Source organism: Ctenopharyngodon idella, chromosome 7 (genome assembly GCF_019924925.1).
Source record: "Ctenopharyngodon idella isolate HZGC_01 chromosome 7, HZGC01, whole genome shotgun sequence".
NCBI classification, from domain to species: Eukaryota; Metazoa; Chordata; class Actinopteri; order Cypriniformes; family Xenocyprididae; genus Ctenopharyngodon; species Ctenopharyngodon idella.
Genome location: NC_067226.1, coordinates 17,328,566 through 17,348,468, shown reverse-complemented (window position 1 = coordinate 17,348,468; position 19,903 = coordinate 17,328,566). Strand labels below are relative to the sequence as shown.

The 19,903-nt window shown below is 40.4% G+C and overlaps 1 protein-coding gene across 1 annotated transcript in view; it reads left to right on the top strand.

The window, feature by feature from the left end:
• Window positions 1–18,439, top strand: part of tshz3b (teashirt zinc finger homeobox 3b) — a 39,714-nt gene extending 21,275 nt beyond the window's left edge. The window contains exon 3 of the mRNA XM_051900358.1: window positions 13,426–18,439. Coding sequence (XP_051756318.1) covers window positions 13,426–16,829 — 3,404 coding nt within the window. The 3' untranslated portion in view covers window positions 16,830–18,439. The remainder of the gene's footprint in view (window positions 1–13,425) is intronic.
• Window positions 18,440–19,903: the final 1,464 nt, after the last annotated feature.

Below are 19,903 nucleotides of genomic sequence, written 5' to 3'. Positions count from 1 at the left end.
TGTGTTCTTGATGTGAATGTTTTGTAAATTAATCACACTGAGGAGAAGATGCAATATTTCACATACACATATGGAAGCAAACGTTTACTCTTTACACACACTCACTCGCACCAACTCTCACTTTAATTGGGTATGGAGAGGTTAATGATCTTCCCAAGCATAAGCCCTGAGGGTGTGTGTATGTGTGTGTGAGTTTAAATGGCAGTTTAAAGGAGCTTGTACATCTAAACATCTAAATACGAGCCTTTAGTTCTTTGAGACTTGACGCATTTTCTCACACACGCGCACACACACACGTAGACAGAGGGGCCGTTTTAACGCTCTGAGTTTCTGGGATCACTCTTTGGCCTGTTTCATTTGTGTTCGTTTGTCGTTGTGTGATAATGAGATAATTAAATGTGGCGTCCCTCTTCCTGCTATATTTCATTCCCCCCCTTTTGGAGTCGTGGAACAGGCCAGGCCTTTGAAATGGATACTCTATCAGTTCCCAGCCCAGATCAGTGGCCCTGCGGCCCCTAGGACTCAAAGGGGAGGGGAGGAGAGGGCCCTGCGGCACTCAACCAATCAGAGCGCGGCCCCCACTAAGAGGTGTTGATGGCTATAGAGCACTAGCTATCCATCATTCACTGTGATTTTAGGAATAACTTGTCTGTAATGCAATATCAACGTAAATGAATGCCCTTTTAGAACGAATGCCATTTTAAAAGATCTAGAGTTGCATTTTAATTTCAGTCGTGTAATAAATCATAGAAAGACAAACAGAATAATCAAAGTTTTATTCCAAATAAGAGCTCAGGTTTTGAAATATCAAATTAAGCAGAAAATATGCAGGATGCAATGTGACACTGAGGGAAACAAACCTCATTGAAGAGTTCTGAAAATTGATTGATATGCAGCACTTTGGTTTCTCGTCACCAAAACAGATCCTGGAGTTTATTGCATTTTTAAACATTTTTTTTTAAATAATAATAATAATAATAATAATAATTATTATTATTATCATAATTGTTGTTGTTGTTGTTGTTGATGGTGAAAGAGGTGTTATTTTTTACTGTATTGTATATAAAATACGTATAAATAAATATTACAAATTATTCTTATATTTTATTCAGTGAAATCCGCATGTGATGTTATTACGGAATACACTGTACAGTATTTTATTTTTTTCTTTGATTTAAAAGTGATATCCAGAGAGAAATTCCATAATAATTATTTATTAATGAAGAGCAATAATCAGCTGATTTAAATGCAATCATAGTGCAATAGCTTTATTATAACAATATTATTTTATTACCCTTTAAAAGCATGCAATGATTTTCTGCTTTAAGGAAAAACATACATAATTATACTTCCTCTAGAACAGGATGAGATGGATAGAACCAGCTTATTTAGTTTGATAATTTAGATATCACTATTTTAAATTACTTGTTCTGTATTTTGTTTTGCTTGTTTATCTGTGTGTGTGTGTGTGTGTGTGTGTGTGTGTGTGTGTGTGTTCGTGCGCGTGTGTGTGTGTTATGCAGCAGCCCAACTGTCTGGATTGGTGGTGTCTTAATTGCACATCCTGTTTACATCCTATTGTGTTTCATTTCGGCACGTAGCATACAAGCGAGTTTCATTCCACCTTTAACTTTCTTCTATACGTGCATAATATATATATATATATATATATATATATAATCGACACAAATATAAGAGAGAGAAGGGCAGGAGATAAAGATAGCGAAATAATGGCTCTGTAGCATCACAGTGACCTAGTGTAGCCAGGCAACATTTTTAAACGTCACAAAGCAAAGGTCCACGACTGTGCTGGGACAGTTATAACGAGAGCCATTCTCTTGTTAACTGTGGAAGCCTGTAAAGAGAGCGAACAGGGTCCTCTGCCCTGGGCCCCAGTTTTATGAGGCGAGAGAATGTACTGCCAGAGTCGTGTCTGCTTATCTGGACAAAAAGAAGCATGTTTCAAGCCTCACTTTCACACACTGAGGAAAATGTGCCATTTACAACATTATAAGTCGTCCATTCAGTGACTCTTTACCTTTCGATATCTTATCTCTGTGTTTCTGTTGTTGTCTTCTGGCTATTCCCAGACATTTCTGAGAATTTTTTGGACAAGAAAGTAAATGCTTCTCTGGTAGACCACCAACATATTTCCCCACCCTTATTAAGTATGTGATATTAAGATCTTAAATCTGTTGTCGGCTACAGCGGGTGTGTGTATGTGTGTGTCTCTCTGTGGAGGGGCTGTGATGGCTTGTTTTCTTATTGCATCATTAGTTGAGGGGGTTGTGTGTTTACCAGGGCAGGCTGAACATTGTGGACATTAATGTGTCCTCCTGTGGTTTATGAGCCATTCAGAACACGTGCACGCACACACACACACGTGCGATCGACAGTTCACGTGACAATATACTGTACAGTTGAAGGAATCTGCACACAAACTATTCCGTATCCTGAAGCTACATCTTTTATTTTCAGTAAAAAGAAGTCAAATGTGTTGTATGGGTTCTTTGCTCTACTTCCACACACAGCTGTGTGAATGTGGCCTCATAGCTATAGGTCTAAAATTAACACAAGGCATATGTGACACAGGGTTAAAGGCTCATTAGGTGGCTGGCCCTGTTGTTGGCACAGTTTTAATATTATTTATGAGCGTCTCGAAGAAAATCATCATCCTTGTCCTCTGCTTTTCATTAATAATCAGAAAGAATATCCAAAGCAAAACATTAGCCCTTAGCAGCTGCGACAAGATGACACATACATACCCAAAATGAACAAATCCAAGACATAATGTCATTTTTCTCTGCCAAAACCCAGAGAGCATCTCTCTCTCCCTTCCGAATATGCATTTATGTAATTTTCATTTGAGATAAACAAATATGTTAACTTCACAAGAATGAGGCTACTGTTAATTTCCTGTCATGCATCGATAGCGGTACTACTCTAGTGTATGTCTTTAAATATAGATAAAATGAAGTCATTATGCTTATTGCAATGTTCTGATCTAAGATCTGCTTTTTAACTACACCTCCAGTGTGACAATCGTGACCCCAGCCCCGTGGCCAAGGGCGGTTGTGAACGGCTACACTGCTGTAAGCAGAGTGTCTCTCTCACTGGCTATTTTCACAGGGCGGTGGGGGGTGTCGAGGGGGGAAGGAGGGGGGCTGGGTGCACATCACTTTTTATTAGCTTAATAAATCACCTTTGTTGTCAATCAAGGCACAGAGAATAATTGGATATGGTTGAAGCCTTGCGTGATGGATTATAAATCATTCCAGATTAAATTAAAAGATAATGCACAAACTTAATGGTTTGTGTTTTGCAGTCTAAATTGCCTCCGAGCAGTGTTGTTTTCTCGCTTTATTGTGCGCCGTTCTTCTCGCCTCTAAAACCCTGCACGTTCGCCTGCCTTTTACCGTCCTGCCTCCACCGAGCCCAAGCGCTTGTGTGCGTCTCCTCTTGCAGCATTGTGTGTAATTTTCTTCATCTTCTATGATGTGTTCGTGCGCCGGCGTGTTGTTTCTACGTCTGGTTTTGTTTAGATTATGTGTCTGTTTCCATGTTTGCCTGCAGCCCGAGCGTGGACCTCTCGAACGCGGCACGAGCAATATCATAGGCAATCAGTCCCCTCCCAGCTCATCTACACCCTCTGCCCTGTCTGCCTCCAAATCAGAAAAAAGGCAAATCTCTTTCTGTTTGCCTCCGCGGCCCAGCTCGATGCTAACAGATTAACCCTGACATCCTCAACAAGCAGGGCTTGCTTCTCAGGTGCTATCCAATGAGAGGAGCAGGAGAGAGAGAGGGAAAAGTCGACCCAATAAAGAGCGAAGCAGGAACTAAGGCGGCGGAGGCAGAGAGGCTATATCCTGCGCATTAGCGCCGTGGCTGCCCTGTCCGTTTACGTGCTGACAGATCCACTATTATCATAATCGGCCCGAGAACATGACGGGACGCTGAAGCAATGATGTCGTTTTATTTACGGGCGAGGCAGCCCCCTCCCGCCCCGCGCTCGTGGGCCACGTACCCCGGCGGGCCAGCACGAGCGGGCGAGTAGGTCAAATGACATCTTTTGATCAGAGCTGTCCAAAGAGATCAGAGGAGAGTGGCAGGTAATGGATACCCAGTGACACGCTGAATGGAAAGAGTCAGCGACTAGATGACTGCATGTCTCCCATTAGGAGCATCTCGCTCCCTCTATCTCGCTCGTCTTTGCTTTGCAGGCCCGCTCTCTGTGTATCTACATCACCCTCCTTCTCCCTCTCTCTCTCTTCCAAGGCCTTCAGATTGACGTCTCGACGTAGTACCTAAATCAGTGGACTGCCACCGGCTAACACTCTGCATTATGGGTTGGAAAATGCCTATTATTTTGCTGCCTAACGTATCTGCCAAGTTCAGGGCTTGTGTATGTGGGAGAGACACAGTGACTTTTTTCGTTTCAAATCAGAGATCTTGTCTATTTTCTGTCTTTGTGTGTTTGCGGGAGGGATGGGTCACGATTGTCGCTTGTTGGATGACTTGTCCGTAAGTGAGGTTGAGACTTTTTTTCTTGTAAATATTTTTATTTTGATGTTTTTAGCACCAGTGCTTTAATTAAAACAGCACTGCAACAGTTATACATTGAGATGGACATCTTTAGACTGTTGTCTTGCATGTCAAATTAAAAGAAGTCTAACTATTAAAAATTCAAGAATGTGTATTATGTACATGCCCTTTAACAACACGTTTCTTAAAGTGATAGTTCATCCAAAAATGAAAATTATGTAATCATTTAATCATTTACATCCTCATGTTATTCCAAACCTGTATGACTTCTGTGGAACAGAAAAGAAGCTATTTTGAAGAATGTTGGTAATCAAAACTGTTTTAGTTACCATTGACTTCCATTTTATCCAAAAATAACAAAACAAAACAAAAAAACACTGAGACAACATCTCTGTTGTGTTCCACAGAACAAAGAAAGTAGGCCTAAATTACGACAGAATTTTCATTTCTGGGTGAACTATCTTCTGTTTTAGACCGATTGACTAACACACATTTAGTCGATTTTGAAAATTCCATATTCGTCTTTTTTGCCATGTTTTATTTTCTATACATATGTATTTTTTCTGCACACACATAACCATGTTTATATTGTGGTGTTAATATGTGTTTTGTGTGTGTGTGTGTGGTAGTCGAGCCGAGTGAGGCCCTGGGGATCACAGCAAGGCAGATCTGTTCTCTCCCATTACCCAGCAACCCTCTCTAATGGGAGACTGACACACTCCTGTGATTCTGAGTGGGACAGAGGGAGAGAGAGAGGGAGGGAAAGACATGTTATGGGAGGGATTACTGAAAGAGGAAGAGGAACAACACAAGTCACCGAGAAAAACCTAGAGATTCTCAGTAAGACACACATGTAAACTCATGTAAACTCATTCAAAGACAATCGCCCCTCCCTCTCTCCCGCTCTCTTTCGGCCTCTTGGGAGTTCCAAGTGTTTGTGTAGATGTGTCTGACCTCCGGTTGCCCCGTGCTTTAGGAATGTGACTTCTCCAAGTGGAGCACATCTGAATAACAAAGGCAGGCGGGTGGATCATTTGCTGGAGATCATCTTCCTCCTGCTTTATAATTGTTTGTGGTGTCTGTTTGAGAGCCGCTTCAGACAACAGAGCCACACACACACTAGACTGATTATTAACTAACTGGAGTTCATATCTGGGCCTATTTTTGTAATATATTCAACCAGTACAAAAATAAATAAATAAATAAATAAAAGCAGTAAGGATTATTTATGTGTGTACACACATATGAAAATAAATAAAATATGGACAAATTTGCACTTTTCCCCCTCATTGTTATCTGCACAGGTGAGCAGTGAGTTCATTCAGCATGTTTTCCGGACAGTAAACACCTGCTGCAGTCTCAGATTTCTGTCAGTCCTCGAGAACGTTCACTCATCGATCAGAGAACAGCCTTAGTAACCACTGATTTCCAGTTTGACATCCTGAAATATAGATCAACGTTACTAGCAGATCATGGTTACCACAAAAATATTAAGTAGCATGTTTGAATGATTCGAAGTAATGATGCTAAAAATTCAGGAATATATGCCAGGAATATATTACATTTTAAAATATAATTAAATAGACAGTACTTATTTTAAATAGTAATATTTCATAATATTAGTTTTTACTGTTTGTGTTAAAACATGCAGTCTTGTTGATCATGAGACTGCTTTTAAAAAGCATTAAACAATATTACTGACCCCAAACTTTTGAACAGGAGGCTATTCCATTCCCTTTGCTTATATATATATATATTCATCAGGTAACCTAAAAAATGTGTTTCATGCAGTAACATCTAAAATTAACAAATTTTATTATTATTATTTTAAATGTAATTTAATGTGACAAAAATGAGTACATTAGGTTTTAACAAAATATTTTTAAGGGTTATATCAGGTAGAAATAGTTTTTATTAGTTCACTTTTACTGTGTACTCTCAGCTCAGTGGTAATGTTAAAATTAATGTAGCATAATCAGTGTAAGCAGTACCAATCACAAACCTCAGTGATAGAAAAGAAAGTGAGGCTTTAGGGCACTAAATATAATATGATTTAAGACTTAAAGATATCCCTATAGTAAAAGGTAGAAATGATACTTTCATAAAGGGACTGTCTCTTTTTAAGAGTGAAAGTTATTCACTGCATTTTTTTTTCAGCACATTTTGCTTACAAATAGTAGTCACTGAAGTTTTTGATGTTTAATGGCAGTATCTAAAATGCCAGGTGGATGATAGTTGAATTTCATCCTGTCACTACTTAGAAAATTCGGTCCCACTTTATATTAGGTGGCCGTAACTACTATGTACTTACATCTACAAATAAGTACAATGTACTTATTGTGTTAATATTGTATTGCAAAACACTATTGCTGCTATTGAGGTGGGATACGGGTAAGGTTAGGGACAGGTTTGGTGGTATGGGTATTTTTAAGGGTGGGTTAAGGTGTAAGGGATGGATCAACAGTGTAATTATAAATGTAATAACAGAAATGAATTACAGATGTAATTACATGCAGGTATTTTTAAAAATATAAGTACAATGTAAAAACATGTATGTACACAATAAGTGCATTGTAGCAAATTATTAATTTAAACGTTAGTACACAGTAGTTAAGGCCACCTAATATAAAGCGGGACCAAAATTTCTTTGCATGTTTCTAATATGTGTTGGTTTTTTAGAGCTATAACCTGCATAGTATTATTTGTCTTTTTGGATATTTAAGTAGAGGACCTGGAAATGGTTGTCTGATGATGTGGTCCTTCTTAAAGGAGCAACTGTGGCAAACCTTCAGAAGAAGCATTGGCCAGAATCGTAGGAGACATTCAGGGCGGACGTTAGTGTTCATTAGTGACTAATAGCATTTTGGAAGAGGTGGAGCGTGTTTTTACTCCTGAGAATGTCCATGCTGTGCTGTTTTAACCTCTTAGTTCAAATTTCTGAAGAAATAGATCCAAAAAGCACATGTAAGGTTTTTATTGGAGGTGTCTCGAGAGGATGCGGCTCCAGAACGTTTTTGTCAACAGAACCTTATACATCATTGAAGCTGATGAATAAAGGATATTTCAGTTGAGCAGCTATAGTAATAATCAGTGCTAAAACACGCTTATCAGAGGTTAAAGACCCCCTCTACGTTTTCTTAGGTTTCCTTAGGGGTTTCTAAATGTCTGCATCAGCACCAAGCCGGTTTTTGAATATAAATCAACTTTTTGTTTGTACGTTATTGTGTTGCACACAGGATCATTTGTATGACTGAGCGCTCACGTGTGTGTTCGAGGCTGTCGAATCTTGATGCCGTGTAGGAGTGTTAACTCCAGTGGAGGTGCTATGGCAGCAGGGGGAAGTTCTGTTCTCCAGCGTGGTTACCGGTTGCTGTGCACATGCGGGGGGGGGGGGAGCGGGGGTGTGTAAACATACACACACATACACACACTGTCAGGGGCTCTCCCGCTGAGTGGCATGAGCGGGCGATTAGCCGTGCTAGCGTCTGTGTTTACCAGCTTTCTCTCAGTTCTGCCAGCGCCGATGCACCTCCAGCCCTGTTTCTTTTCTTTAATCCACACCAGCTTGCTCTTTCTCTCGCTCTCTCTCACACTCTTCCACAACCTCATATTTTCACATTATTATAACAAAAGATGAGAGTATTTTTAAAAGTACCTGTAATTCATTGTTAACAATTTTTTCAAGGTTTTTGATGTCACAATAGCTATGAGTCTTTCTTAAAGTGAGCATGAAATAATAAAAATGAGCTTGATTTTAATTTCTTAATGCATGTTCTAGGAATGATTCATAGTACATGTTATTTCAAAAAATGTCTTGGCAATTTTTAATAACTTAGCTCTTTTTTAACAACTTTATCTTTTTGCTTATGTCATTCATATTTAACAAACTATCATTCATTCAATCTGTCTGCATTACAGTATATAATAGTATGTTTTCACAATCCAATCATCTTTTATAGATAAAATCCAGTCCTACTTTACTTTTTCCCACAATTGAATGTCCTGTATTACTAGGAAATATAGAAGTAAAATTGGCTGCAAATTCACATTTGAGTATTATTCATAGTTAAATGTCCATGTACTGCATCTGTGGCATGATCAGTTACTGCAGACGATAATTTCGATAAACGCAAAATGTGCTTACAGCAATGCAATAGCAGTAGAAGCCTAGCAGGCTTGTGCAGCATCACAAATAAACATTTAAAATATGCAGCTATCAACATTGCAATTAAAGTCACAGATGCCACAGATGCTGTCCATAAACATTTAAGTTGTAAATAATCCGGAATATTCCTTTAATGTTTTCATAAATTAAAATATCTCTGGTCTTCATCTGGTTGCCGAGACAATGCAGGGAAACAAAACTTGTTACAGTTATAGCCATGGTAACCATCACTTAGTAACGGCCATGCGTTCTATAAACAAAACACCAATGATTCCATAGGTAGAACCCTCTTATCTGTGTCTGCCATTTTCTTTCTCGTTTTCTCTCTGTGTTACGCTCCTCTGTCCAGCCAATCCATCTCAATGTGCCGTTTGTGGGCAGGGCAGGCCAGGCTGGCGAAAGTGGTCTCAGTGAGCTCTCTCTTTCTCTCCAGCTAGCCTTGGAGCAGGGCCTCCATCAGTCAGTAGGCCTGGTCGATGGGGCGTCTCTCTGGAATCGATGGCACGCCTGTCTGCTTCGTCCATCCTTCTCTCTCTGCCTCCGCTGTCCAGCCGTGCCCTCTCGCCCACCCCGGTGCTGGACACACACACTTACATCTCCTCTAACGTACACATGCATGCATACACGTCTGGCCTCCCCACCAATTTGTCTGTGCATGTCAAATTGCAATAATTAAGCATTATTGATCTCAGATTCAATTAACTTCATTAACGCGGGTCATGATAGCCGAGGAGAGATGGAGGGGAGGTGAGGAAAGGAGTGAGGGCGGAGGACGAAAGGAAAGAGGAGAAGAGAAGTGGATTGGTGCTATCTCATATTCTCTAGCCGCACACAGACAGCCTGTCTGCTTAAGGCTACAAACCATTTTCCTCCTAATGATATCACATTGCAGATAGTGGCATATTAGAGAGAGATACCTCCCATTATAAATGTGGGCTTTAGGGGCTATATATAGCAGCTTTAATTACCAACTACTTACTCTTTCACTCTCTGGCTCATCCGCACACCCAGAAGTATTGGACCGGGCTGCCGACTTTAACTTCTGTCTGTATAAATGATGTGAAATGATATATATATATATATATATATATATATATATATATATATATATATATATATATACATATAGTTCTACATTATCCATGTATAGGACGAAACACACCAAAAGCACATTACTAGTTTTTTATTTGTTTGTTTTTTTGCTTTGAACTTTATCCAAGAATCCTGAAAAAAGTTTCCACAAATATTACACAGCACAACTGTTTTCAACATTGACAATAATAGATTACATTTCTTGAGCACCAGATTAGTGTATTAGAATGATTACTAATGGATCATGTGACAATGAAAACTGGAATAATGGCTGCTCAAAATTACATTTTAAAATATATTAAAATAGGGGAAAAAATGTAATATTTTATAATGTTGCTGATTACTTACTGACTTCTTTCATAAAGTTTTTAAAAATTGTACATTAGTGGTGTCTTATATTCACATTGTAGTTGATCCTAGTGGACAGAGTAAAGAGCTTTTGTCACATTCAATAAATTTGACTTTCAGTTCTGGTTGACAGTAGGCTTTTTATTTTAATTAAAAAGCGCACCTTAGTTCTTGAAATCATTCAAACAATATAATCACACATGGTTGTGAAAAAGAGTCATACAGTATTTGCATAACATAGTTAACATTCAATCTTGTTCCTTTGATGAAAGGGCTTGAGGATTAGTTTTATCACTGTTATATGTATTAAGGTTTTCCACTTACCCTGATATTTTTGAAGACAGTATGTGCTCTAATATTCCAGACCCTGACGGCCCTCTAAGTTTGCAAGGTTACGCTCCCCACTGTCTTAGAAAACAGCATTCTTTGCTGGTCATCTCCCTGGACATCTGAGTGTAAATTAGATCAAGCTCTTTTTCCAATCTGATGCCAAATCATTGGGAGGTCATTCTCATTTTACCCCCACCTTACCACTCTTGGATCCAAGCATCCTGTTTTCTAATTAAAACAGCACCTGTGTGGTGTGGGTAGGCCTGGACCAGAGCACTGGCTTCTGAACGTTCAGGGATGAAATCTCAATATTGTTCCCAGCCAGAACACACAGACTCTAGGTACACTGGGGGCTTGGGAACCTGGAATACTGCCAGGACATGCACCAACACTCGGTGTATGTGTCGCAGATTGTCGGGTCTCTCTCTTGTTAGCCCCTGCCTCTGCTTTCTTCTCATCTTTCTCCATCCCGCTCATGTTATCTTGGGGCTTATTGCCGATTGTTGTTTTGTCAAGCAGTGCTAATTCTGTGTTTGGTGTCAGAAAAATGAATTTTGAACAAAACACACACATATACAGAAACGTACACTCTTCTCCCTCAGATTTGCTGTAGGGTATACGCCTACTCACTGGCAATACTCGCTCTGTGCTCTACATATAGTCAAGTTCAGGTCAAGGTTACCGTGAGACAGGTTTGCTTGTACTTGAAGTGATGAGCAAACGCTCTCTCACTCACTCTCTCTATCTCTCTCTTTCTTTCTCTCTCTCTCTCTTTTTACCCATTGGCACACTCCCCCTTCTTTTTAACTTTAATTACCAGCTAATCATTTTGTGTAATTATGTTCAAGGTTGACCTTACATTTTACATAGAGTGGTTTAGTGGGATCTAAAAAAAAATCATGCTAAAACCTCCATCTTTTGGTGTGCGTGTGTGTGTGTGTGTGTTGTATTTAATTTGTACTTAATTGACACAGTGCATGAGAAGGTTTAAAGTGTAAGTATTTGAAGGAACCAAGATTTTTACCTTGCTATTTGGCCTTGATGTAAAGCTCGGCTTCTTCTGCTTCCTGAACGAAGGCATTGTTCTCTTAAACAGCTGTCGTTTTGGCTGATTCAGAACAGATGGCTGTGTGTAAGCGTGTGCATGTGATTTTGTGTGCGAGTTTGTGTGTGCTGCACGATCACAGTTGGTTGTGATTTGTGTAGGGGGCGATTTGATTTCACAGACTGGCTGTGATGTGTGTGAGAAGATGGATCCTAATAATAATGCTGTAAAAATCACTATTGAATGCTCTTTTCCTTTGTTCTTCTGACTACTTGGAATGAAGTTATGTTGAAACTACTTGTTTAGCTTCTTAATATTCGCACACACATACAAAAAATCCAGAAAATTAAATTGCTAACTATTTGATATCTACTGTTTAAACTGTAAGGATATAAATCCTATTACATACATTTTTGATTTATCAGATTTAGATTTATTCTGTTAATTAAAAATGATAATACTAACAAAAATAATAATTAATTATAAATAATAATATGACTACATTAGAAAAAACAATCCAATCCTATTGAGGTTATTGCATAGAATGCCTGAAGCCATGACGTACGCACATTACAACTAGAAACTAAAAAAGGGTTTTTGCCAGTCCCTTGGCATCATTCTGCCAAGGGCTACAAAGTAACTTTCCTCGTGTTGATGGCATTATTTTTTACTTTTTTTGTTGTTGTTACACAATCATAGTTGCATCGCAGCAGTTTTGTTTTGTTAAGCTTAAATGAAATCTCTTTACTAACCTAAAAAGATTGTTTTTAAAATTTAAATTCTATTCAGTCTTTGTTGAGGAAACCCTGGAATGTTCCTTGTATACAAATTGACACATTGTATTTAGAATTAAATCTATATGCTGTGTGTTGAAGTTGTAGCATGACTAGTTTGACGTTTGTGGTATTTAGACATGATTGAATGTGTTCACAGAAAACCAGTGTGTCCAATGGAGTGTCCTCTCTCTCCATTGTTTACATACCTGGTCAAAAGAGTGATTAACTGACATAGTTAGGAATGCATGGAATTATTTCAGTGCATTACATTTCTCTCTGTGTCTCTTTCTCTTTTTCTGCCTTTCATTCTGCATCCCTTGCACTGGAAATTGAAAAGAGTATATTTTAGTTTCTTATTTTTCTGGCTGGATTGCACAAAACATGACTATGTTTTTCTTGAGCATTTGTGTTCTCTAGGCTAAACTGTAAATAATAACTTTCAACTTTCTAATCTTTCTTAATTGACATAAATGTGTTTGGTGCAGGGATTTTAATGTAGGAAACGTCATACATAAAATAATTTTTTTATTTACAAGCAGGCAACACTTTGCTGTGTAATGAGAGAGAATGCTTTCTTAATTTAAATGGCGAGTGTGTCTGTTTGAGAATGCATTAGGTGCTGCTGAAGAAGCGTAAGACATATTAATTGACAGACAGGAACTGCTGTCTCTGAGGTTGATACAAGTAATTTATTACTTTAGAAACGAATGCCACCTCCAGAATGTGCTTCATTAATTTCAAATTTAGTTTTAATTTCAAGCTGTTGCCCCTTGAGAAGAATAAGGTGGCAACTTTGGTTTGAACAGTCATTTTTTCCATTCTTTTAACGTCTCTTTTTTGCCACACTTTCTTTTCAGAAAGGAAAAGAAAAACATAACTTCATTCCATGTGGCAATGTAATGCAATTGGAAAGCAGAGAAGGAATTACTGCAACACTTTATAATATAAAAAAGTCTGACTGATTGTTTTTCACTACTGGAGAAAACACACTGATGCCTGACATTTCATCAGCTGTCTATCCACCATACAAGGCATTGTAGGAATGCAATGTGTCAAATCTTCATCATTGGACAATGTGATAACATGTCTTTTTTTTTGTTTCTTTTATCTCTTTTTTTTAACTGCAGCATATGTCCCAGAGGAGCTAAAGGAGGCTGCCTTACTAGATGAGGATGTTGAGGGAGAGGATTCCGCTGTGGAGGAGGAACCTGCCATGAAGTATGTGTGCCAGGACAAGGACTTACTCCTTAAAGACAGGCCAGGCTTTCATGACTCTCCACCAGCCGATTTCTCCAGCCATGAGATGGATAGCGAGTCACACCTGAGTGAATCCAGTGACCGCATGTCAGACTTTGAGAGTGCCTCAGTGAAGAATGAAGAAGATAGCTCAGCCAAGGAGCCCCTCACCTCTCTTTCTTCAACTTCATCAATGATGATGACAACAACGGCCACACCAAGCAGTGAGGAGGCGACACAGTTAGGGCCAGACAGCCTGGAGCAGATGAAAGCTATCTACACTAGCTTCCTGACCAACTCTTACTGGTCATCGCTGAACTTGAATATGTCTCAGCAACCAGCAGAAAAGCCCCCACGTAGCCACAGTAGTAGCAGCAGCAGTAGTAGCAGCAGCAGTAGCTGTGGTAGTGGCGGTTATGACTGGCACCAGACAGCCATGGCCAAGACCTTGCAGAATGTTTCACAGAACCAGAGTAGGCTGCTGCACCCAGCCTCTGAGCCAAACCTCTTCAGTACTGTGCAGCTTTATCGGCAGAGCACCAAACTTTATGGTTCCATCTTCACTGGTGCAAGCAAGTTCCGGTGCAAAGACTGCAGTGCCGCCTATGACACTCTGGTCGAGCTCACCGTGCACATGAATGAGACGGGCCACTACCGGGATGACAACCATGAGACAGACAGTGAAGGTGCCAAGCGCTGGTCAAAGCCTCGCAAGCGTTCCCTCCTGGAGATGGAAGGAAAAGAGGATGCCCAGAAAGTTCTTAAGTGCATGTACTGTGGACATTCCTTTGAGTCACTGCAGGACCTTAGTGTTCACATGATCAAGACAAAACACTACCAGAAAGTGCCTCTTAAGGAACCTGTAACTCCTGTGGCAGCCAAGATTATCTCCTCAGCTCGTAAAAGAGCCCCTATTGAGCTAGAACTCCCCAGCTCACCAGATTCCAATGGCGGCACCCCCAAGCCTTCTTTATCTGACCCCAATGACCTTCTACAAAAGACCCCAAATCCCTACATCACACCCAACAATCGGTATGGACATCAGAACGGTGCAAGTTATGCGTGGCAGTTTGAGTCACGGAAATCCCAGATCCTGAAATGCATGGAGTGTGGAAGTTCGCATGACACACTGCAGGAGCTGACGGCCCATATGATGGTCACAGGACACTTCATCAAGGTCACTAACTCTGCCATCAAGAAAGGCAAACCTATCATGGAGTCAATGTCCACAACAGCTCCTAACACCGTACCTACCAATGAAGACAAGGTACAGTCAGTGCCACTGGCTGCCACCGCATTTTCTCCACCACCACCTGCACCTCCTCCCCCTAGTATCTCCCCTGCCATCACACCCATGGAGATCAAAAAGGAGGAGAAGGAAGTGGAGTGTACCAAGGAGACAAATAATAGCAAAGACAAGAAGGCAACAGAAAGCGAAACCGACGAGAAGTTTGAAGTTTCGTCCAAATACCCATATTTGACAGAAGAAGATCTTGAAGAAAGCCCTAAGGGGGGGTTTGACATATTAAAGTCTCTTGAGAATACAGTAACATCTGCCATCAACAAAGCACAGAATGGCACACCCAGCTGGGGAGGCTACCCCAGTATTCACGCTGCCTACCAGCTTCCCAACATTATGAAACTGTCCCTGCGCAACTCAGGGAAAAGTTCTCCTCTGAAGTATATGTTTTCTGGAGAAGAGATCCTGTCTCCTACTAAAAGCCATCCTCTTATTTCTCCACCTAGTTGCCAAACATCCCCTTTGCCCAAAAACAACTTCCATGCCATGGAGGAGCTAGTCAAAAAAGTCACAGAAAAAGTGGCCAAAGTAGAGGAGAAAATGAGGGATCCTGGAGCCAGGTCCTCCCCGCTTAGACGAACCACACCTTCTCCTTGCAGTAGCGATGCAGGGGAATCTGCCAGAGGGGAGTCCCCCAAGGAAAGGAGAGGAGCCAAAACCCCTGAGACTAATGGGGGTGGAAATACTCACAAAGATTCAAATGGTGACGCTCTCACAAAAGAGTCTTTGGAGAATGGCACTGACCATGTTGTCAAAACCCCTGTGTCTACCTTATGCAGCAGCACTGCTATTATAACCGACCATCCTCCAGAGCAGCCATTTGTCAACCCTTTAAGTGCGCTTCAGTCTGTCATGAATGTTCACCTAGGCAAAGCTGCCAAACCTGCCCTGCCATCTCTTGACCCCATGAGCATGCTCTTCAAGATGAGCAACAGCCTGGCAGAGAAGGCAGCTGTAGCTGCCTCCACTCCATCTCAGACCAAAAAATCCAATGAACATCTAGACCGCTATTTCTACCACATCAACAATGACCAGCCTATTGATCTGACCAAAGGAAAGAGCGATAAGAGCAACTCCCTGGGATCTGCTGCCCTGTCCTCCTCCACCTCAACTCCCACCTCAATTTCACCATCATCAACCATCACCATGGCCAAAGCCTCATCTGCTGTGGTTTCCTTCATGTCCAACTCACCTCTGCGCGAAAATGCCCTTTCCGACATCTCTGATATGCTGCGCAACCTAACAGAGAGCCATGCGTCCAAATCCTCAACACCAACAAGTCTTTCAGAGCGCTCGGATATAGACGCATCGACTCCAGAGGAATCAGAGGAGATCTCTCCTGCTCAGAAACGAAAGGGGCGTCAGTCCAACTGGAATCCTCAGCATCTACTTATCCTTCAGGCACAGTTTGCCTCCAGTTTGCGGCAAACGGGTGACGGCAAGTACATTATGTCAGATCTCAGTCCACAGGAGCGCATGCATATTTCTCGCTTTACTGGCCTCTCAATGACCACCATTAGTCACTGGCTGGCAAACGTCAAATACCAGCTGAGGCGGACAGGTGGCACAAAGTTCTTGAAAAATCTAGACTCTGGCCACCCTGTCTTCTTCTGCAGTGACTGTGCATCACAGATCCGTTCCCCCTCTACCTACGTCAGCCATCTTGAGTCACATCTGGGCTTCCGGCTCAGGGACTTGGCTAAGTTGTCTGGAGAGCATCTTATTAGCCAGATTTCACGCCACACCAAGGGGCTCTCTGAGAAACTGCTTTCAGCCCAAGCACATTCTTTGGCCCATTCGATCCAAAATCCCAGTCCTCATTCACTTTCCCCCTCCCCTTCCCCAGATGAGGAGGCAAATGGCACCTCATATCAGTGTAAACTGTGTAACCGGACTTTTGCCAGCAAGCATGCTGTCAAGCTCCATCTGAGTAAGACCCATGGTAAATCCCCTGAGGACCATCTTATGTATGTTAGTGAACTTGAGAAACCTTAGCGATGGCCAAGGACAAAAACTGTGTCTCTCATCTCTTTATCTCCTGTCCTTTTTTCAAGCCTTCTGACTAACATTTCTTAAGGGAAAAAATATTAAAAGAACTGAAAGTAATTAACGAAGAACTTACTGCACATAGATGCCAGAAAACTGCTGTTTAGTTTTGGCACATCATTTGGAGTTTTCCTCTGGGGAACACTCATTTGGCCCTAGAGACATTAATTTTCTGCATTTTTAGTTCACAATGGAAAACAGAGAAAATGGTGACAATTGATAATTTTCTAACTGTGCAGTGCTGAGTGAAGAGGTCACTGGTAAAATATGAAGGTAAATAAAAAAGACTTAAAATGAAGTTGTATGTATTTGAAAGTTGTGTAAATTGATTTTGTTTTTTGTTTTTTTTGGCATCCTTGAGATGCAGTAAGCTGCATGCATTAATGAAATGGTTTAGTTCAATATTTGATAACTAAATCTGGGCTTTTCATTCTCTCTCTTTACTTCTCTCTTCTGCTTTTCCCCCTCTTTCTTTCTGTCTTTTTTTTCTTTCTTTTCTTTCTTTTTTTTTTACGTGACCTAAGTATGCTGGTGTCAGCAGCAAAAAAATTTAACCCTCTGAGTACGCCTAAATACTTCTATATTTACAATCTCCCCTCCCCCAAAAGTAAACTATATATATATATATATAAAAAGAGAGAAATTAGAGATTGGAAATCACCAAGTTGATATGTATTTGAGTGGGCAAATTCCAAGGGTATTTTGTCTACCCACTAAAAGTCACATCGTCTGGTATATCACCTCTTATACAGCTTGCAGTGCAGAAATATATGTGAATCCAAAATAGCAGTTTTTTAGTTTGCTCAAATCAGGGGCCTTTATGAATTCAGGTCAGTGTAAAAATGTGTACATAAATACATAAACTAATTTCTGTCTAAATTATGCATCATTTTATATTTTTTAATTTAAGATGAGTATGACTATCTACTGGTGCACAATATATGAAGACATTAATGAAATTGTTTTGCACAATAGTTTTATAAATATGTTATTTAATCAGAAGATATGAAAATGAGAAGAAAAAAAATCACGTTTTATTTCCACCTCGTGCTCAAAGGGTTAAACTTCTTGTACAAGACAGTTCTTGTTCCATCATTTCACTTAAATGGTTGTATAAAAAGATGCTACTTTATAATGTAAGGAGGAATTCCACAATGTAACCTTTTATTTATAAACACTATTGGTTGTTGTTTCATATTGTAGAATGCCTTTTTGATTGGTATCTTTTATTTTGTTGTTCTGTCTAATTATTCCTCCATAAAATCACACTGCAGCTTCATCATTTTTGGGGATATGAAAGGTAACCATGGTTACCTTACCTCCAATTGACAGTTCTGCTACGTTTTGGCAGTTAATTTACTGAAGTAACTGACAGCTGCCAGTGAATGGAAATCTTATGTGTAAAATATTGGCATGTTAACAGCACAGGCACTGTTATGCATTCTGTGCTGTGTTTCTTTTTTTGTTGTTGTTGACAATGAAGCACTCATTATATGACTTCATATAACCTTTTTTCTACTGCAGCATTAAATTGAAATTGTTTTGGTTTTTTGCAATAACTTGATGTGTCGTGGCTCACAAGTCTGTCGGGCGCCGGGGGATAAGAAATGAGCAGATTAAAGAGAACTGCTGTCAGTTAAATAGCAGTCGACAAGTGTGTGGAAAGACATTTGTGTGGCAGTAGGGGTAGACCACCGGACCTGGCAAGCCAGGTGGCATGTGTGTGTGCGTGTGTGTGTGTGTGTGTGTGTGTGTGTGCACTATAGCATAGACCTTTGCTGCTGCTCTCACAAACATTAAGTGTTTATCTCTGATGCGGCAGACTTTAGTGGTGTCATATATTTTTGGCAGATCTATCCCATCACTCCTCTCATCTAATTCCCTGCCTGGTGACACATCGGCTCACAACGTCTCCTAATATGGTTTAACTAGGGAAGCATCAGGCGGTGTGAAGAGCGATGCGCCATTCCCTATCTACAAAGGAATGTAGCAGATAATTGCTTTGGCATTAACTGTCTCTTTTTCACCATTTTCACTGTTGTAATTAGCTCAGGTTCCCATTTTGCAGGGACAAATTTGTTTGGGCCTTATCCAGGATGACAACAGAATCGCATTTAGAGTTTGACTACAAAATTCTGCTTTAACATAGACTGCACTGAAAGAAAATGTAAATGACATACTGTATGTGCTGATTTCTGGCTTGGTGTTTGTGTATGTGTGTGAGAAAGAACCTTTCTGAACAGATCAGTGGAAGTAGGGGCATGTATAAGAAATAACTCATAATGGTGGGACACTTTCTCAAAAATGGTTTACTCTGTTTAGTTACCGAATATGTTCCTCGTCAGATGTGTCAGAAAGCATCCAGCACACACTCAAAGACGTCAGGAGCCAGGTAGAGGGGACATCATGTATGGTGACAAGGTGCTGCTGTGTGTGAAAATGTCAGCCTTCACAAGCTTCCCTGAAGTCTGGCGCCATATTTAAGGTGCTCATTAGTCGCAAAGAAAATGTGCGTGAAATTGAAAGCCATTTTCTCTCCTCTCTCCCAGCCTGGTGAGCCACCAAACTTGGGGTTATTAAGGTTGAAAACAACTATACATGGAGACATTTAACTATCAAGAAATGCCTACACACTCCCACACACACAAATAAACAATATCCCACTCCACCCTGATGCTAATGGCATCTTTTAAAAGTTACTCGAGCTTTAAATGATATCCGTGTACAGGACACTGTGTGTGCCGTATCGGTCTCAAAATTGCGTTGCGCTTTGAATTTGACCCAGTTCACGACGGGGAGTAAACAAATTGTAAACAGACACACACATGCTCAGCCAAAGGTATGTTTGTGTAGAAAAGGCCCACATAATTGCTTTGTGCCTAAATACCTCAACAATGAGTATATTTCCCAGGATGTGAGGAGCGTAATTGGTCTGTATACATAATCTGCTCAGAATGAGAGGTTTACGTGTGCAGGAGCGAACCACACATTGGAGGCGTTATCTCCATTGCACCACTACAAAA